Source organism: Aotus nancymaae, unplaced genomic scaffold (genome assembly GCF_030222135.1).
Source record: "Aotus nancymaae isolate 86718 unplaced genomic scaffold, 86718_ANA_hifiasm-v0.15.2.pri h1tg000025l, whole genome shotgun sequence".
NCBI lineage: Eukaryota > Metazoa > Chordata > Mammalia > Primates > Aotidae > Aotus > Aotus nancymaae.
Window position 1 is genome coordinate 1106912 of NW_026988438.1, and position 20276 is coordinate 1127187.

Genomic DNA, 20276 nt, shown 5'->3' on the forward strand with positions numbered 1-20276 from the left:
TGGCCAGGCTGGTCACGAACTCCTGACCTTGTCATCCGCCCACCTTGGCCTCCCAAAGTGCTGGGATTACAGGCATGAGCCACCGCACCTGGCAGCCAATACTGACTCTTCGATGTACTGACTGTACCTCCAGATGAGTGATTTCATCTCTGTGAGTCATTTTATCATCTGTAGAAGAGCGGTAACAGTGCCTACCACACATCCTGGTTCTTGGCTTGCCTGGTTTTCTATCATTAAACAAATTGTTCAATACACAGATGTTGAATGAATGTTTCATGAAGTGTGCATATAAGATGAAAGAAGTTAGGTTAAAATTAAACAAAATAAAAAGAGAGAGATGGCTGCAATCAGTACACTCCTTTGCCTAGTTTAATGTTTGAAAAAACAATAACCATAACAATAGCCCTTTTGTGAACTTTCACTCAGTATACTTAAAATAACTTTTGGTTAATAACTCCCTTCACATAATATTCAGCAAGTTTCTAATCATTATATTCCAGATATTGAACACAAGCTTTTTTCTTTTTTAATATTATATAAAGAAAGAACAGTGATTCCAAATCAAATATCCTAAAAAAAAAAGAACTCCCTTCACACATTTTTCTCACTTTTTAATTTGCCTGCTTATAAGTTGTATTTTATTTAGTTCTAAGTCTTACATATATCATCATCCACTTAAGAAGGTACAGTGAGTGACGCTGCCCAGCATGTCTGAATACATTTGTGTGCTGAGATGAAAACTTTGCATAAAAATTGATTATCATTATTTCAGTGAAAACAATGTGCATGGTTTACCTACTGTGTGCATTTTGCCTCTGTTCACTTTTTTGTTTTTCTTCGGAGACTGGGTCTCACTCTGTCACCCAGGCTGGCGTGCAGTAACATGATCTCAGCTCAATGCAACCTCAACTTTCTGAGCTCAAGTGATCCTCCCACCTCAGCCTCCTGGGTAGCTGGGACCACAGGCACATGACACCAAACCCAGCTAATTTTTGTATTTTTTTATAGAGATGGGGTTTTGCCACATTATCCAAGCTGGTCTCAAATTCCTGGGCTGAAGCAATCTGCTCACCTTGGCCTCCCAAAGTGCTGGGATTACAGGCATGAGCCACTGTACCTGGCCTCTTTTCACTCTTAATCTTAGGTTATAAATAGTATTTACATCAATAATTTAGATTAAAAATTTCAATTCCACATAGTGTGATATATAAAAGTTCTTCATTCTTATTGAAAATTATAAGGAAAAAGGGAAAAGTTTCCATTGTGTTAATATTATTTATATTAATATTTTAACAATATTTAATATATTATGATTAATTATTAACCAAAATTGAGTACTAGATTAATAAATGTTTCTTTAGGCTGGGTGTGGTGGTTCATGCCTATAATCCCAGCACTTTGGGAGGCCGAGGTGGGCAGATCGCTTGGGGTTAAGAGTTTCAGACCAGCCTGGCCAACGTGGTGAAACCCTGTCTCTACTAAAGATATAAAAAATTAGCCAGGCATGGGTGGCACATGCCTGTGATCCCAGCTACTTGAAAGACTGAGGCAGGAGAACTGCTTGAACCTTGGAGGTGGAGGTTGCAGTGAGGTGAAATCACATCCCTGCACTCCAACCTGGGTGATAAGGCAAGACTCCTGTCTCAAAAAAAAAAAAAAAAAAAAAAAGAATCTTTAAACTAATGCGTATTTAAGATATTCAACAATTCCACCTTCCACCTATAATGAATGTTGAGCTCTGTACCGTAGGTGAAGGTCAAGTCTTCACCACCAGCCTCAGATCCCTTTTCTGGGATTATCTATTCTTCCCTGCACTACTGGATTATCTAGCAGCTTCTCCACACAGCTTCTCCTCCCCTGGGTTTCTCCTGCTGTCTCCCTATCTCAGGGCTCCCTTAGGAGCTGCCATATTTAAATGTTTTATCCCTTAGAAGCTGACACTTATGATCTATCGCCTATTCATTCACTCTGTATCCTTTATGAAGGTTGGAATTCCTGGCATAGTTCCTGCCCAAATCTCTCCCCTAACACGGGCTGGCACTGTAGACACCTAGAAACTGTTCAAAAAAGTAATCACTACAATTATGACAGGCACTTTGGGGACACAGTAGATCCTCCAGTCTAGTTAATCAAAATACTCAGGTTCTGCTAACTCTAAGTTTCATAATTACACAAAAGCTATGTATTTTCCAAAGTACTATTCAGCGTACCACAATAAATAATACAATATATGCCTCTTTTGGCTGGGATAAAATCCATCTTTAATGTTATGAATTAGATTTTATTTATTTTGACACCAAGAAGCAAAATTTCTAATCCAACTATTTCTAATTATAACCACTTAACAGTATGTAATTTGTATATAAAGTTTACAAAAAATAATTTGGGGGAATTTCTAGCCACATGAATGGTAATATATGAAAGTAATTTCCTAAAGACATTATAATACTATTTGTCTTTGGATAGATACTACTGCATCTATCCATTCCCTTATTGAAAATATACCAATTTTGTCTGTCTGTTAAGAGAGTTTTTTCTTTTTCAGAAGCCATATTGGTAAATGTTACTCAATTTACAAGATGCTCTTTTGAAAAGTGCTTATTTTATAATAACATTTATTGCTTGCTTCCGATTATGTGAGTCATACATATTTGGGAAAATTTGTGTATATTCTAAAATGTTCCTTTAGTGTAAAATTATTTGAAAATGAGAATTATTATATCTATGATTGTATCCTATTTGTTTAACAATATATCTTTTTGTATTTCTCTTCCCAGGTAGTTAGATATTCCTTAAAATTATTACATGTATTGCATTTTTCACTTATAATTCTATTATGTCTTTCCCCAAGCAAATATATACTCTTAAAAATACATTGTGAAGATATACTATATATTCCATATCCACACATACGTGTGAATACACAGTATTTCATTTAAGACTATGACAACGTTAGACACTTGGGTGTACTACATTGTTTTGCTTTGAAAGACAGCACTGTTATGCACATCATTGTGTGAATCTCTGTGGCAAGTTGCATTTCCTTCTATCAGTGAAAATAGAAATTTAATTCTTAGGTTTATCACAGATGGAAACAACAATGACAACCTCTTTACATATAGGAACAAAAAAATGGGCATACATGGGAAAGAGAACTACTAAGTCATTGGAAGCATCGCAGAGTAGCATGGGAAGACAATATCATGGCCATAAGTAACAGGAGCATGGTCTAGAAGGGGATATGTAAGCGATTTTCCTTAGCATCTAAAGCTCATGGCAGTACACTCGGTTTCTTCCATCTAAGGGCAGCACTATATGCTGAGAACTGTCTCCTCCTCCTCACTAGTGCTCCTCAAGAGTGCCTGGCACTCAGCTGGCTTAGGTGACACTAAGTAAAAGTTTATCGAGCGAATGAATGAATGCACAAATTTGTTATTTTTTTCCCCATTTGTCCTAGTATTTAAAAAAAAAAAACACACACAGTACTACTCAGTAGTAATACGGATTTCTAGTACTACTTCTAGTACTCATTACTGGTTTTTTAATACAAGGACAATGTTATGACATTTTAACAAATTATCATTTTCAACATTAAAATGCTTTAATCAATGTGATTCAGTATAAAAAAAATTAATAGTAAGTTACAAAATTCTAATTATTTTATAGTTAAAACTAAAACCAACTATTTAGTTGGTTCTGTTGTTTAATTATATTCGAATTATATAATTGAATAATAATATTGAGAACCAAGGTTGCAAGTTTCATGCAGACTGGAAGCATGTGTAGCCACATTTCCATTATTTACGTGCCTACACAGTGCCTACTACATGGAATAAACCCGTTAGCTATTTATTCAGAGAAGGAATCAAGGAGTGGGAAAAGGCGCATGTTAAGTGCTGAGGCAACTCCCCAAGAGATAAGATAGAAAGCCTTTTTCTCCTAGGTACTCATGATCTCAAGAATGAATAATATACTAACCGGGATTAGTGCCATGTGATGTCTAAGCAGAGTGTTGCAGCTGAAAGGCAGAGATTCTTTTGCTTTGAAAGAGGATCCTCCAGGGCTCAGTGAGATGTTGACAGGTAAAGATGGGAGAAAGTGCAGTACTATGCAGGGGAAACAACCACGTCCAAGGGCACTTTGCCCACAAATTCAAATAACGGAGATTAAGTATGCTGCTGAGGGAACGAATACTAAATGAAAAATAAAACTTCAAAGATAAATATCAAGTACATTTTAGCTAATCTATGAGATACTCATAGAGGCTATTCAACACATATCTTCAAATTCCCTCTCTCTTCTAGCTTCTTCTCAGAATGTAGACATGCTCAAATATTTCCCATTCAAATAAAAATAAGCCCCCATAGACACCGATCTTATTAGCTACTTCCTGTGATTGCACTTTCATAGACAAGTTAAAGAAGTAGCCTATACTTGCTGCTACCACTTCCTAACCTCAAAACACTGCAATATGGCTCTAGCCCTTGATGCTTAGCAGAAATATAACCTAATCATTGATTTTTTTTGTCTATTTCCAGTTCTTAGTAAGAACATAGGCTCAATGGGTGTCCATAAACAGTTATTGAATCAATAATGTGTGCCTGCATACATCCAAGCATGAAGGAAACTTACATTAAAAGGCTGAGTTTCAAATATTGTTGAGAAGAGAACTAGATGAACTGCAACTACTCTAATTTCTAAGAATTTCTTGACCCTGAATGTTATGGCCAGAAGTCTTATAGATCAAATGTGGAATGCAGAAGGAATTTCACTTTTCTGGCAAGCATCACAAATACTACATTTTGGAGTCAAGGAAATCCATATCTCATACAGGCCAGAATGCCTTCAAATGCTAATCCCTTTATATGCTTTAATTTTCAAATACATTTTATTTACCTAAGACAAATGTAAAAATAGATCTAGCATCATTTTGAATTATCATTTCAATAAATCAAACTGGATCATGACATGTTTCAGTCTTCAATCCAAATAATTCAATCTAAAATAATTTTCTTTTCTACCTGAATCCTTAAGTTTTATAATAAAGTATATTTCTGAATTGGTATTTCACAATTTAAATAACATACTGCTTTGGGGAAAATCTGAATTCATCGATGTGTTTATGTATTTTTTCTTTAATAAAGTCCTTTTCACTCTAAAATTCTATGTAATTATTCTGTTGTGAATCTTCTGTAATAAATGAATTCCTACAGATACATACACAAAATCCTGTACTAGATATAGCTTTCGTGTACCATTCCAAATAGAAATGGCATGAAAAGTAGTTCTGTTGTAGATATAAATCATTTTTAACATCTCTCCTAATGAGACAGTTCGTAAGAGCTACATCTATACACATAGATGTGAACTGACTGCATGAGACAGTGGGGCCATTTTAGAGGTGAGATCTATTTTGGGTGCAGCCCAGTACTGGATAGGGACACACACAGAGACAGCATGGAATTATTCCCAGAAAACATTATAGGTCAGGATTTCATGGTCCAGAAAGGTAATACCTATCCCCTGCTAATGTCCTGGGTATCATCATGAACCTAAATTTTACTGTACTTTTTTGTTCTCTCAGCATGAACGTCATCTTGTTACCCTCCTGAGTCTGGAGTTGTTTTCCAGTCTTGACTCTACCTCTATATCATCTGAGTAAAGTATTATTTAATGTCTCTGTGCATCAATTTTCTTGCCTGCAAATGTGGACAATAATAGCCATTACTGACCTTAAAGAATTCAGAAGTACTAAATGGAATACATTGAATATAATAAGTAAAGCAGAGCACTGTCTAATTGAAGTACCACACAACCATCTTCCTCAAATATATTACTTCAGAATTGTTTTCCTCTCTGATGTTTATCTGAAAATTTTTAGCTAATTCCTATAAAATTACAAATCATCCTCTAGCTGGTCATTTCATTCAACAAGAATTAAAATAAAATAATATTAAAAAGACTACAACATCAACTTGCTAACATGAATGTTTTCTGGCGTTTTCTTTTGTTTTGTTTTGTTTTTGAGACGGAGTCTTGCTCTGTCGCCCAGTCTGGAGTGCAGTGGCACAATCTCTATAGGGTCCAGCCCTACTGGGTCTAGAGGGTAGTCTCTATGCTTGTGGAGATGAGAGGCTTTTAATATAGAGATATATGCACAGAGATATGTCTGGCCATATTTGGGCATATACATTTGACACAAAATATGAAGTGAGTATTTGGGGTGGCCCGGTGGGTAGGAAGGCACCAGGAAAAGCTTAACAAAGAAGTATGTATCAGCCGAGCATGTGAAGATGAGTATGAATTATTCAAGAGGACACTTTAAGAAGAGTAAGGAGCATTTGGAAAACCAGATGACAACGCCTTATCTGAATGGGAAACAGAAATATTTGCTCATGGAATTTCAGTTTTTCAGTACTGCTAGGGCAAAGGGGTATGAGGTAGTGGAGTGGGGAGAGCTAAGAGAGGTCAGAGAGGGAATGAGGAGAGGAGAGAGATTGTGCTTTCTATGGAGGAGCTTTAGCCTTGTACATAACAGAAGAGGCAGTAAATGGCTCTTTTAGAGGGCAGGAAGAATACACTGTCAAAGGGCTGACTAGACAGGAGTGTGATGGAGTCAGTGGTTAATAACTGGAATGGGGACGGAACAAAATAGGGAATGAACTACAACAGCAGGCATGATAAGAAAGAGGAGGTTTAGAGCAACCAGTAACACAAGCATCAGATGAAATGAAGGAAAACTAGGAGCCCAGGGTGCTTCTGAGATTTCTGGACAGAACTCAGTTTCATTTATCTCTTTAGGGAATCACATTGTTCAGCTCAATAAAGAGACTCATGTACAAGTATTTTTAAATGTCTAATTATTGTTACTAATTATTATTATTTCTCTCAATATAATTTCAGGTCTTTAGGTACAACCACTAGTCTATTCAACTCCACAGACCCTCAGATACATTCAGGTACCATGATCAGCAGCCCCACTGACAAGGGGTCAGTACTGACTTCTGACCAACAGGAGATTGTCCTCCCCCCAGTTCAAATACTACCTTGCTTCATGCTCTTTTCCTGTTTCAGAAACTTCCAAGTCACTTCGACATCTATTATTATTTATTTTGCTTTGCCAGTTTTGATTTTATAATCTTTAGACAACCTTTAGGGTTTTGGAATATTCTTGGTAATTCAGTTCTATCTCAATAGCATTTATAACTTTACTGGACTATGTTATGAATTTTCTTTGTAATAAATATTTAAAAGGAAACAATATTACCTATTTTGAATGGCTATAAAGGCAAAATTTTACCTCTGAATTCATTCAGGCCTTCCTTGAATCCTTTTCTAGACAGATCATCAGTTAAACATCTTCTGTTAAGTCAACTTTCTCTGGATGACTGTCTGGATAAAAGCATCTCAAACAAATTTCACATAAAATGGTAAAAAGGTAGTAAGTCAAAGTACACTGTAGAAAACATGGTCTTAACAAAAACTCTAAGCAATTGGGGTAGGTAGACTAATGCCTCACTCCAAACACATCCATGTTCTACTCCCCAGAATTTGTGACTATGTCACATTAGGTGGTAAAGGGGAATTAAAGTTACAGATGGATTTAAGGTAGCCAGTCAACTGACTTAAAGATAAAAAAATTAACTTGGATTAACCAAGGGCTCCTTAAAAAATAAGGAAGTGAGGCAGAGAAGTGTCAGCACAATGCCATTTGAAAAGGGCTTGGTTGGTCCTGGTAGCCACGAGGATGGAAGAGTCCACGGCCAGAGCTTGCATGCAGCCTCTGGGAGCCAGAAGAAACAAGGAGAGGGATTCACTCCCGAGTCTCCAGAAAGGAAGACACCAGGGTGATGCCTTGATTTTAGCCCAGTCAAAGCCATTTTGGACATCTGACCTCCAGCATTATAAAATGATAAATATAGACTGCATTCGGCAACCAGGTTTGAAGTAATTTGTTACAGCATCCACAGGAAAGCAATGTAGTAGTTGAATGAATTCCAAGATTGGTGCTATTTTGGAAGTCTGAATATTCTGAAATACTGGTTCTGACTAGATCAGATTTACTGGGCTGTATTTTTAATGCATTACTTTTAGGTAATGTAGTAGGATATTAAAGAGCAGTATTAATGATAGATGGTCACACAGCAAAAATGCCAGGGCAACAATTTGCTTAATACTTAGCAAATACTTTGCCACATTTAATTTTCTATGGTAAAAGCTTTATTAATGTATTTGTGTTTTTGCAAAAGAACCAAAAGAGAAAAAAGGCAAAAAGCATAACTTTTTTTTCTATTAAATCTTTCTGTGAAAGTTCCATAGAGTATAAATGTATAAATTAAGGATCATTTAATTTAATCATAAAATACTAAGAATACATTAAATAGCCAAGATAAGCAGTTTCTAAAACCTGAGTTGGAAGATTTCTCTTTTCTTGTTGCTGTTGTTCTACAGATTCCATTTGAGGTATTATTAAGCCAAATACCAATTCTGTGATAGGCCTATTTCTACGAACAACTTCATTTTTAGTTTATATAAGTAAAAGAGAAGGAGAAACAAGTTTCAACTTTTAACTGCTTCAAAACAGCTAATCAAAATATTTTTTAATTTTATATATGACCTTTATAGTGTGAGATACAATTCCAGTCTCTTACAACTTAATCAGCTAAATGTGAAGTGTAACCTTCCATCTGGTAAATCAATTTAACAGACATAATTGTGCCCCACCATAACTCAATAAGACACTGAGGAAAACCATTGAAATGCGATTTCCTTTTCTTTAGAAGAGAATTATGTACAATTTCAGCATGCTTTGCATTTCTAAAAGTTAAAGTCAACAGGGAGGTATCATTCTCCTTTACTTGAGTTTCCCATGAGAAAATCAACAGCAAGCATAAAGCTTCTGCTGTTATTCATGAAACACTCCATAATACTAACTTGGCTTTAACCAGAACATATTATTTGGCAGCTAAAACCTTTAATTAGAATTATGGTTTGAACAGATTTTCACTGAATTCAGATTCTGGAGGGGCTCAAAGAGGAACACTGTTTTTCTAACCAGTTTATTCTATTTCAGATGGTTTAAATGTTATACTTAAGATGGGTAGAAAAAATGTTGTACTTAAGATGGGTCAAAAAAATAGAATGTTGCTCTGATTCATATTTTGTTGGCTTTAATTATGATTCATCATTTCTTAGCAAGTACTAAGCATCAGACAAGAAGAGAAAATGAGAGACTCCATTCAAGAAATATTTACCAAGCACTTACTCTGTGCAAGGTTTACACTATTATGGAAGAAAAAAATACATTTGAACAGATGCTTTCTACTTTAAAAAGGAGAAAAAGTAGGTAGGGGAAAAGGCGTAACTTGGTGACAGAGTGGACTAAAGAACAGCGACGATGACAGAGCCAGAACCGAACCCAAAAGTCAAGCTTGCATATTTGGGAGAGAGACATTGGCAGAATTGAGAAACTCAGCAGGAGGAGAAAGTCTTGAGGTATGGAGGATGGGAAGGTCACATTTCCAAATCTGTTACATTTAAATAGTTGAGAGATATCTTGGAAATGTTAGCCTGAAGTCTATGAAAGGGTTTAAGTTTAGAGATGTGGAGTTAGATCCCAAATGAAAGAACTTAGAGGAAAAAAAATGAAGGCAGTCCTGACCAACAGCTACTGATGAGAATGAGTAACAAGTAGGATCGAAGATGGTGACAATTGAAATAAAAAAGTTAAAACAATGGAAGAGACCATGCAATTTTAGGAACCTCATATTTAAAGGATACAGTGGTAAAAACAGAGAGGTTGATGAATGAAAGTGCAGCTCATGAGGTTAAAATTTTAAGAAGCATGGGTTGGAAAATGGGGTCAAAAGCCAGAGAAAAAGGATGACTGAGAAAAATGCACTGATTTGGGGATTTGAGAATCCCCGGTATTCTTTGAGAACGCTGTATTAGAAGAGACCAAAACCTGAATCAGATAACGCACATTTCTATAACATCATAACCTAGCATGATAACGACTTTAGAGTAAATGCTCAATGAAAGTTATTCTAAATTCAGTCATATAGGTAATGATAAAATAAGCTCAGTTTGACAACACAGGGAGAAAGAAAAATTATAGCCACAACAATAAATTTAAATGAATTTTTGTTTTTTTCTAATTCATTGTTTAGGAGAGGGGCAGATTTTGAGTGTAAGCATTATAAAAAGAGACTGTTAATCAGAAAACTTAGAAGATGCTTACATTAGGGGTGGTGGAGAAAAATCTCTTAGAGCCAGACTCAGCTCCTTGAAAGCAAAAATGTTCCTTAATCCTCTCTCTGTGCTCAGAGTGACCACGATTTCCAGCCCAGTGTTAAGTGCTGAGTAGAAATTTGCTCTTGTCCTTTTCCTTCTCTCCTGTCTCATTTCCCAAAATTAAAAGGGACAACTTTGTAAATGACCTCTTTCTTTGGAACAGCTGGAATTAGAAGATAGCTAATGAAACTTTAATAAAAATGACAAAATGAATGGACTGTTCTTCCCAATATATTCAGTCCCTTCTAATCTTCATTCTATGAAGTGATAAACTGACTATACTCAGTGTTGAAGGAAGACATCTCACCATCTCAGTCTCTGAGCTGCTCTTCCACCTGTATTCTTTCATTTCCTTCTAATTATAAACATGTACAACTTCTTAGACTATACACTTTAATTTCTTCAAACGAGATTTAAAAATATTTCCTGCTCATCAGCCTAAAGTTTCAAACTTTAACATACCTATTTTTAAAACTCAAACTTTCTCTAAACACAAACTTTCTGATTTTTGTCTTTTACATTCTGCTCTTGGTATCTGCCCCTTAAAAGAAAGATGAGACTTTACCTTAACAGTCATGGTCTTTCTTCATGTGGCAGCCTCCCCATTCTCTTTCTGACTAAATATTTTCATATGGTCTTATGTCATTCATCTCTAGGATTTACTCAATACCCAGAGGCAAAAGACTCAGGACTGCCAACATGATATGGAAGAAGAGTTAGAGGACTGACAGTACCCAATGTTAAGAATTACCATGAAGCTACAGTACTCAAGACAGTGTGATATTGGCACAAGAACAGACAAATAGACCAGTGAAATAGAATAGAGTGTCCAGAAATAAACCCACACAAATAGAGTCAACTGATATTTGACAAAGGAACTCAGGCAATTCTCTGGAGAAAGGATGATAGTCTCTTCAACAAATGTTGCCAGCAAAATTGGATATCAGTATGCAAAACAATGAATGTAGACAAGGACCTTATCGTTTTCATTAAAAGTAACTCAAAGTGAATTACAGATCTAAATGAAATCCTGTAAAATTTCTAGAAGAAAACATAAGAGAAAATCTAGGTAACCCTGGATTTGGCAACAAATTTTTAGATATAAAACTAAAAGCATGATCCATGAAAGGAAATATTGATGTGTAATAAAATTAGAATCTTCTGTTCTCTCAAAGACACTGATACGAGACTTAAAAGATAAATCAATTGAGAAAAAACATTTGTAGACAAATACCAAATAATTTGTACCCAAAATACACAAATAATTCTTAAATCTCGACAATAAGAAAACAAACAACCCAATTAAAAAAATGTAAAATATCTAAAAAGACACCTCACCAAAGATGATACAGAGATAGCGAGTGAGCATATTAAAAGATGCTCGGCACCATTCATCATTAGGGAATTACAAATTAAAACCTCAATGAGGAACCACTACATACTTATTAGAATGGCTACAATAAAAAAAAAGAAAAAAGAAAGAAACTGAAAATACAAAGTGCTGGCAAGTATGTGAAGCAACAGGAGCTGTTATATTGCTGGTGGGCATGCAAATTGGTATAGCCACTTTGGAAGACAGTTTGACAGTTTTGTTTTTGTTTTTGTTTTTTTAACAAACAAGTCTTACCATAAGATCCAGTTAATACACTCCTAGGTATTTACCCAATTGAGTTGAAAACATGTCCACATAAAGACTGCATATGAATGTTTATAGCAGCTTATTCATAATCACCAAAATTTGGAAGCAACAAAAACGTCCTTTAAGAGGTAAGTGGATGAACAGTTGTTCAGCCACACAATGGAATATTATTCAGTAACAATAAAAGCTTCAGGCTACTAGAATACATGGAAGAATCTTAAATGCATTTTGCCAAATAAAGAAGCCAGTCTGAAAAGGTCATATATTGTAGCTCAATGTCATTCCCCAGAAGGCTCAACTATAGAGACAGTGAAAGAATTAGTGGTCACCAAAGGCTGGGTGCAGGGAAGGATGAATTGGTGGGGCACAGGACGTTGTAGGGCGGTAAAACTATTCTATACTATACTGTAACGGTGGATATATGACATGATGCAGTTGTTAAATCTCATGGAGTCTTACAACACAGAGTAAACCTGAATGTAAACTATGGACGACATTAACAATAATGTATCAATAATTGTTCCTTAATTGCAACAAATGTACCACGCTGATGCAAGATATTAAAAAAGAGACCTAGGGGTTGGGAGGAGGCAACGATGTAGCTGTTTGATTTTCTGTAAATCTAAAACTTTTCTTAAAGTCTAATAATTTTTAAATGAAGTTAATAGCAGAAATTAAAACTCTGACCCTAGTGAGCACAGATCATCAATCAGACTTCCTCCTCTGGCGAACAACAAAAACAAGCCTGCTGCTCCGTTTTTAATTTTGTTTTTTAAGAGACAGGATCTCCCTTTGTTGCCCAGGTTGGACTCAAATTCCTGGGCCAACCAATCCTCCCTCCTCAGCCTCCTGAGTCGCTAGGACTATAGGCATGCAGCCTGCTGCTTCCTCTGGATACCATAGTGAGCTTTGAAATGCTAGAGAATATGCAAATTAACAAAGAACTTTATCACCATTTTGACAGTAGCCTTGAGAGTTGCCCATAGCTTAAAAAGAAAATACTGATCACTCTTTTTAGTTGACTTGTTTTATTAATAAAGGTAGAAGAATGTAAGACATTAAAAAGACCTTCTACAACAAAAAGAGATTTAGTTTTGACATAATAGAAATAAATAAAATTTCTTTGTCAACTACCAACATACAATCAAGAGTAAGCACTCCTTAAATCCTAGGTATGATCCCAAGTGCTTTCCACGCATTATTTAATTACATTCTCAAAATAACTGTGCAAATCAAGTGCAATTATTTTCCTCATTTGACAGATGAGGGAATCGTGGCTTAGAGAGTTTAATCACTCACGAATGAGGACCCAAATTTGCAAGTGGTATGTGTGGATTCAAAGCCTGAATTGCAATGGCCATATTACTTCTCAATTCTGAGAAAACTGGCATAAAATTCATTACTAGAGTATATTTCAATAATTTTAAACAAGTTTAGTCAAAACAATGTAACCAAGATAGAGTCCTAAAATATATAAAAATACTCTATGTTTGTCAACCTTGAATAAGATTTTGAGCAAATACCATTATAAGCCTAAGCCATCTTAGTGATATCTTTGCAGAAATGTGTATAATGTTCACGTATGCAATGCACACATGCACAAGTGTATTCAGAAAGGCATAGAAAGAGAGAGAGAAGAAGAGATATTCTAAACCACTAAAAAATATATTGTTATTTTCACTATAATGACTTGAATAGGTCATCAAGGTACTAGAACATAACTGCTGGCTGCCATACCAAGAGGAAGTTTATAAAGCTGCATATCTCATCTCTGCCTTCTTTCCAATTTAGTCAGTATGGAAAATGATATTGGCCTTCCAAAACCTTCACTTGTGTTTGGACCCTTTCCATCTTTGAGTCTTATTCTAGTGTTGCTGACCATTAAAATAAATTTTTCAGTGGGGCTAGAAAAGCCTCTTCTTAGCCCAAGCAAAGCTTTATATGGCTTCTGTACTTTAAGAGGTTAATCTAGCCAGCCAACTCACTTTGTTGAGAAGTATTAAATGGAAAGGCTGTAATATTTAAAGAAAGCCAAAGTTCACTGGGTAAAACCTCAATAATATAATGGAGCATAAAACTTCTAAAAATTTTTATCACAATATTTTATGAAACCATATGCACACACTCACTGGAACAAAATCCAAATGGTTTTGAAGGTCAGTTCAAAGTCACCACATATGTAGAATCTCTGCGAGAAATATGTACCATTTCCAAAATGCCAGGAAATATGTACTATTTCCAAAACTTCCTTTCCCTACTTAATAGTTTATTATGAGTCCAGCAGTACACTATATAAAAACAATAAAGTCACCTACTACAGCAATGATACTATTTTCAGCCAAAGTATGTTTAGTAAAATATTCCAAATTTTGATATCAACACATCCTTGTGTTATAGAACAAAAGAAATTATAAAGTATAATTCTAGAAGGAAGTACTACTTTAAGTGTGGGCAATAAATATAAAAATTAAAACCAATTATGTTATTTTCAAATTCAAAGCTAGTTATGTAAAGCCTTTGATGTTTGTTGTTGTGAAAGGAGGAGAAGACACTCCGTTCTTACATTTTAAAGGAAAGTGAATCGGAATAGGCATGAGTAGAGCCAACTCTTAATATAATTCCGTGTTTCTAAAATGCCCCAATTCTAGGAGCAGCTATGATTCTCCTAAGGGGAAGGAAGTAAAGGTCCACTTTGTCTGACATAGGTCAGATTTCCGCGGCAAGTGAGATTTCTGTAGTTAACTGTTCCTGGGTTATCACTGTCTTTGGAAGGTCTTTAAAGGTCAAGAGAGGTTCCAAATTGTGCTCACTGCTTAAGGGACATCCCTAGGGCTACCTCAATCAATGTAAGATCATTAGGACTTTTCTAACTCTGATTCGTTTTACTCTCATAAATGTTGCTTGCTAATACATATTGCTGATGTAGATTTAAAAGAAACTTAAATAGTATCATACATAGATCAAATGATAGAATACACTCATTTAACAAGTCTTTTAACTCTAAGATTGAGGTCAATGAAATCCAAGCAGACAACAGAGGTTTAGCATCTGGGTCTAATAACAAAGCATCACTCTACAGTAGCTGTGCTGGTGCTTACACTCTGTGATCACTGACACTATTCTAGATTTCATTTACTATAATGCAGCTTTATATAAGTTATTTTAAACAGTTTACCCAATCATCACATATGTTTCATTAAGGTAAAATTTTGTTGTTCACTTTGTAAAGACTTTTGAATCACTGAAATACAATAAATGTTGAAGTAAAAATTATTATTTGACAACATTTCAGTGTTGTTCTTTTAGTGCAAATATATGTCTTAAGTTTTCTCACAGTGGAATTGTAAAGACACCAAATAGATTATATTTATAAAAGCTGAAAGAGTTCCATCTATTTTGTAATTAATAAAGGATATCTCTAAGTATTTTAGATAGTGTGTTGAAAACATCTGTATTTAATTATATCTTACTTTTCTTAAACAGACAATGAAAATTGAATTAAGGAATATTTTGAAACCCCTATAGAGTTATTAAAGTATTAATGGCTGTTCAAGAACTTTATTACTACAATGCCTGAAAATGTTTAGCATTGCAGATCAACAGCCAGACACTTCATAAATATCATATTTTCAACATAAAAGGAAGAAACGTGAAATACTGAGCAAATACAGAAAAAATACCTCTAGAAAAGAACAGGGATTTTCAATATTATTACATAGCACATAATAAGGCGCGGAAAATGTCTTGCATATTTGTACGGATTTAAATAGGGCTTGTAGCATATATATCCTAAGCAGGATTTCTTTTTAAATTTTGTTGTGGGTTGAGAATTTCTATGAGAATAAATTAACAGCTTGTTATTAATACTTCACAGAGGAAAAACCTTAAGCTGTTCGCATGGCAACAGTGGGGCACAAAGTATGGGTTTCTACTACTTCTCCTTAAGTATTAAAAATACCAGATTTTCTCTCTGTGTGCTTAATGTTCCCAAATTCCACTTCTTTTCAAAGTCAGTATCAGTTCTGCAGTCAGTTTTCAATATCCCAGTGGTAAGGACATATTCAAAGGCTGTGTGCTCGGCAGGAAAGAAGGCTTTCTCTGTGAATGTAACTGTATCACTCATCAGTAACCTCCTGCCATAAGGAGAATCCATATTTTTCTTTCCTTTCAGTAACTCCTTGGACTCTTGAATGCCAGTCACTGCCCTAAGACCTGGGTTAGTATCTACATAACTTCAGTAAATAGCTCCTACTCATGCAACTCACAAATAAATGTCAAGTCTGCAGATCAAAGTCCCCACATTCTAAAACTCATGCTCTTTATAGTTCACTTTTCATAAACTACACTTATGTTTTAGAAATAACAGAGGCTCACTTTTTGCTTTCGTTCTTTTACCGTAGAAAAGTTTCTTTATAAGAAAGACATTCTGATTGTAGACAATAGTGTGAAATTCTGATGCAGTGCATAAAACTCAATTATCCTTGCCTTTGAATAGACTTCTATTAAAGTATTTTATAATACTTATCATCGTTTAGTAGAAATGCAAAAATCTTTGGGCTATTTAAAGTAAAAAGCACAGGTTGTTTTGCAGTGGTTAAACATCCTTTCCTAGTGCCTGGTACAATACAGGCTAGATGATGAGTAATAAATTCTTATTCATAATTAATTTTATTTTTAAATCTTTATCATGCTACAGGTAAATAACATGACAGAAAATAGCTTCAGCATGTGTTTTTACAATCTATATTCATTTTAATTATCAAAATTGCTTGGGAAAATGAAATTATTTTCACTCAGCAGATTTCATATATAAAATAAATAAATCTATACTTCTTCCCATAGATTTGAGTCAAATACAATAGACCAAGCTATCTTATATGAATATCTTTTCAGATCAGTTGTGGAGATAAACATTTTTAAATTTACTACTGTCTCTAAAGAACTGTCTTTGGCAAACAACATGAGATTTAGAATAGAATGTACCCAAATGCTATTTATATGTATATCTATTTAAGGTTTAATCATATTTATTATAGCAGTAAGAGCATATAAGACAGTAAATATATACATATCAGAGTGCTCAGAACGGAGACAAAGATAGAACAACAAATAGAATCCTCAGAGCCACAGAACTGTTTACTAAATTCCAAATAAAAGCTGCATTGTGCTATTTCCCCTAAATAAATGTTAACATAACTGCATGAGATTATCAGGTATAACTTCACTCTGAGTTCTATTATAATCCATGAGATATTAGGCAAGTCACTCACTCAGAAGGTAGCTTTGGCCTTACCTGCTTTCAACACAAAAACAATTAAAATTTAAGGTCTGTAAAATATTTGTCGAAAAATGTTAAAGTGTATTATTCTAATTTTTGTGGTAAATGGTTGAGGCTCAGCAGAAAAAGAGGTTGATGAAAGATATTACAGAGGCCCTATCTAATGGAGAAAAGTTAGATTTTCTGAAAAATCAGATTTTTATTTTTATTTATTCCTAATAAGAAAATAATTTGGCTAAAATTCAAATATGATAAACTTTTAAAATGAAAAAGATATTTTGATTATGTTGTGAATCAACTGATGTGGAAATAAGCAGGGTGTGTGTATGCATGTGCACGTGAGCATGTTTGCTTATGCTGGGGTCAGGGTGGGGAGGTATATTATCTATGACTCAAATCCTTTGACTTTCCTCTAGAGCTGTGGCAAAATGAAACTTACAGGTGTATTCTAGAAGAGCAAACAGAGTTCCTGTTAAACCAACTTACCAGTTTTTCGAAGAGGGAAATCATCCTTTGCATCTTGTGCTCCTGGTAACGTGTACTTGTAGGATGGAGATGTTCCACTAAGGGGTGGAGAGCTTTGATCCAGTGATGTGTGGTGGGCAGCCCTAGAAAAGACAAGGGAGTTTCACCATTTACTCAGTAGGTTTTACTTCCTGTTGGTCAGGAATTATCAACTGCACATGCTGCACACGTGCCTCAGCTATGTTTTTGCTCTTTCTCCTTAGTGTACACAAACCACAGCCTCACGTACTTCATTTAAAAGAAAACTGCTAGATAGTACATGTGAGTACATGTGTGTAGCCTTTTTTACTGAAAAGACAGGATTGTGCCAACAGGCTCACATCTCCTGACTTCAATAGTAGTTTCAATAGTGAAGAATTGGGGATCATATTCTTTAATATGAAACTGATTTTAAAAATGTTTTCTTTTTCCTGGGTGAATACAATTTAAGAGATGCAGCTGTGCTGCCGGAGAATAGTTTATAGAACTAAACATTGACTATCTAATAGGTATAAGTATCTGTAACTATATATGTAATGAAAACAATGAACAAGACACAGTATCACCATCACAATGATTGTTCTACCAGTATTATTTATTTAAATCATACATTCTTAAGACTTTATTGGTTTAAGGATGTTTCATCTAGCTATAACTGCCAAAAATATTGCTAAGTAACATGTGAGAGCTGTTTAGTATTACCTAAGAAAATAGGTAATGAACTTTTAACTAACAAATTCTTTGCATGTAGTTGTTTCTCATTTTAAAATGGTATTATCTTTTCTTAGAACAGACTTTAATTTTGAATTATAAATTAGCTATAAATTATGCGTGCAGTTTTAGATAACAAAATAGTGTTTCTTTTTAAATCATTTGTGATATTGATTAAATATTTGGAATTGTTCTTCAGAGATTCATTTCTCATGTCAACTGACATCCATGACAGAAATTATGAAAATCATTAAAAAGTATTTATAAAACATTATGGAATCTGTTTGTTACCTGTTTTTGGATACAGAGAAGGGCAGATACCTATAAAATAGGCTTATAAGTATATTAACTCTTTAAATAGAACTCCCAGGCTGCTTACAATATCAATATAACAGAGTAATCAAGTACTATTCCTATCTTTAATGATGTGAGGGATTGAAAAATATTTAAGTGTAAAATTCTATGGTCATTTGCTAATACTTTTATGAGAGAAATGAAACTATTATCTATTATCCATATATGATTCGCTTGTCTGTTCTTTGCCCTGAGTTTTTTGTTTTTGTTTTTGTTTTTGTTTTTTAGAGACAGAGTCTCGCTCTGTCACCAGGCTGGAGTGCAATGACGCGATCTTAGCTCACTGCAACTTCCACCTCCTGGGTTCAAGCAATTCTCCTGCCTCAGCCTCCTGAGTAGCTGGGACTACAGGCGTGCGCCACCACGCCCAGCTAATTTTTGTATTTTTAGTAGAGACAGGGTTTCACCGTGTTGGACAGGATGGTCTCAATCTCTTGACCTTGTGATCCGCCCACCTTGGCCTCCCAAAGTGCTGGGATTACAGGCGTGAGCCACTGTGCCCAGTCGCCCTGAGTTTTAAAATCACCATATCCTCTATATTTTATTGAAATATTTGTGTATTGGACTTGTGGAAATACGGTTCCATAAAAACCACAATACCACAGTGTATTATGTTGTCAGCTTGTGTGTCAGAAGCCAAGCTATTATTTTTCTGGCTGGGAAAAAGTGAGGTGAGGTGGGCAGGGGTAAAACTTTTCACGCAAGACTTGAGATGTATTTAGCAACCTCTCTTCTTCCCTTCCCTACCCTCCCTTATCTTTTTTCTTCCTTCCTTTTTTCTTTGAGACAAAATTCTACTAGTCTTTAGAAAATAGCTCTGACCTCCATTGTATACCAAGTCAAGTGTAATAAAATCACAATCTGCTAAATCTTCTGAAATTACTATATAGATATCAGATCCACCAGATGAACATGGAAAATGCAATTTGTTAGTTATTCACTCATCAAAGAACATATACTTCCTTGCCCTCAAGATGATAAATGCTACCACTTACTTAGCACTTCTTTCTGTTTTGTGCTTAACCACGTTATTTCATAGGACCATCCCAGTAACTCCAGAGGGCAGGCACTATTATTTTCCTTTTCTTATGGAGAAGGAAACTGATCCCTAGAGAATTTGAGGAACTTGCCCACAGCCAGACAGCTAAGAAATGGCAGGCTAAGGATTTGCACCCAGGTTGGCTAACTACAGCACCTGTGTTCTTTACCCCAGGAATGAAAACAGCCAAACACTGAACATACGTGTACCAGAGCTTGGGATGGCGGCTCACGGAATGATTTTTTCCATTAGTTGGAGTGTCTTTCGTTGCCGATTTACTCAATAGGAATTCTTGAAGCTTCTGCTTTACTTCTGTACTTGCCACTGCCCCTGAAACACATACACGCGTGCACACGCACACACACACACACACACACACACACACACGCACATGCAGACAGAAACAGATGTTGATGGTAAGTTTTGTCCTCTCACGACTCTAGAATATTTAACAAAGA

General features: G+C 35.2%; 1 protein-coding gene across 26 annotated transcripts in view; it reads right to left on the reverse strand.

The window, feature by feature from the left end:
- HDAC9 (histone deacetylase 9) overlaps positions 1 to 20276 on the reverse strand; it is a 919102-nt gene that overhangs the window by 381149 nt on the left and 517677 nt on the right. For 17 of the 26 annotated variants that reach the window (XM_021674167.2, XM_012450674.2, XM_012450680.2 and 14 more), the window contains 2 exons: positions 20022 to 20148; positions 17697 to 17818 (listed from right to left, as the gene is read on the reverse strand). In XM_021674167.2, the coding sequence (XP_021529842.2) occupies positions 17697 to 17818; positions 20022 to 20148 (249 nt within the window). The remainder of the gene's footprint in view (positions 1 to 17696; positions 17819 to 20021; positions 20149 to 20276) is intronic. The other 9 variants (XM_012450672.2, XM_021674166.2, XM_021674174.2 and 6 more) reach the window with 1 other exon arrangement.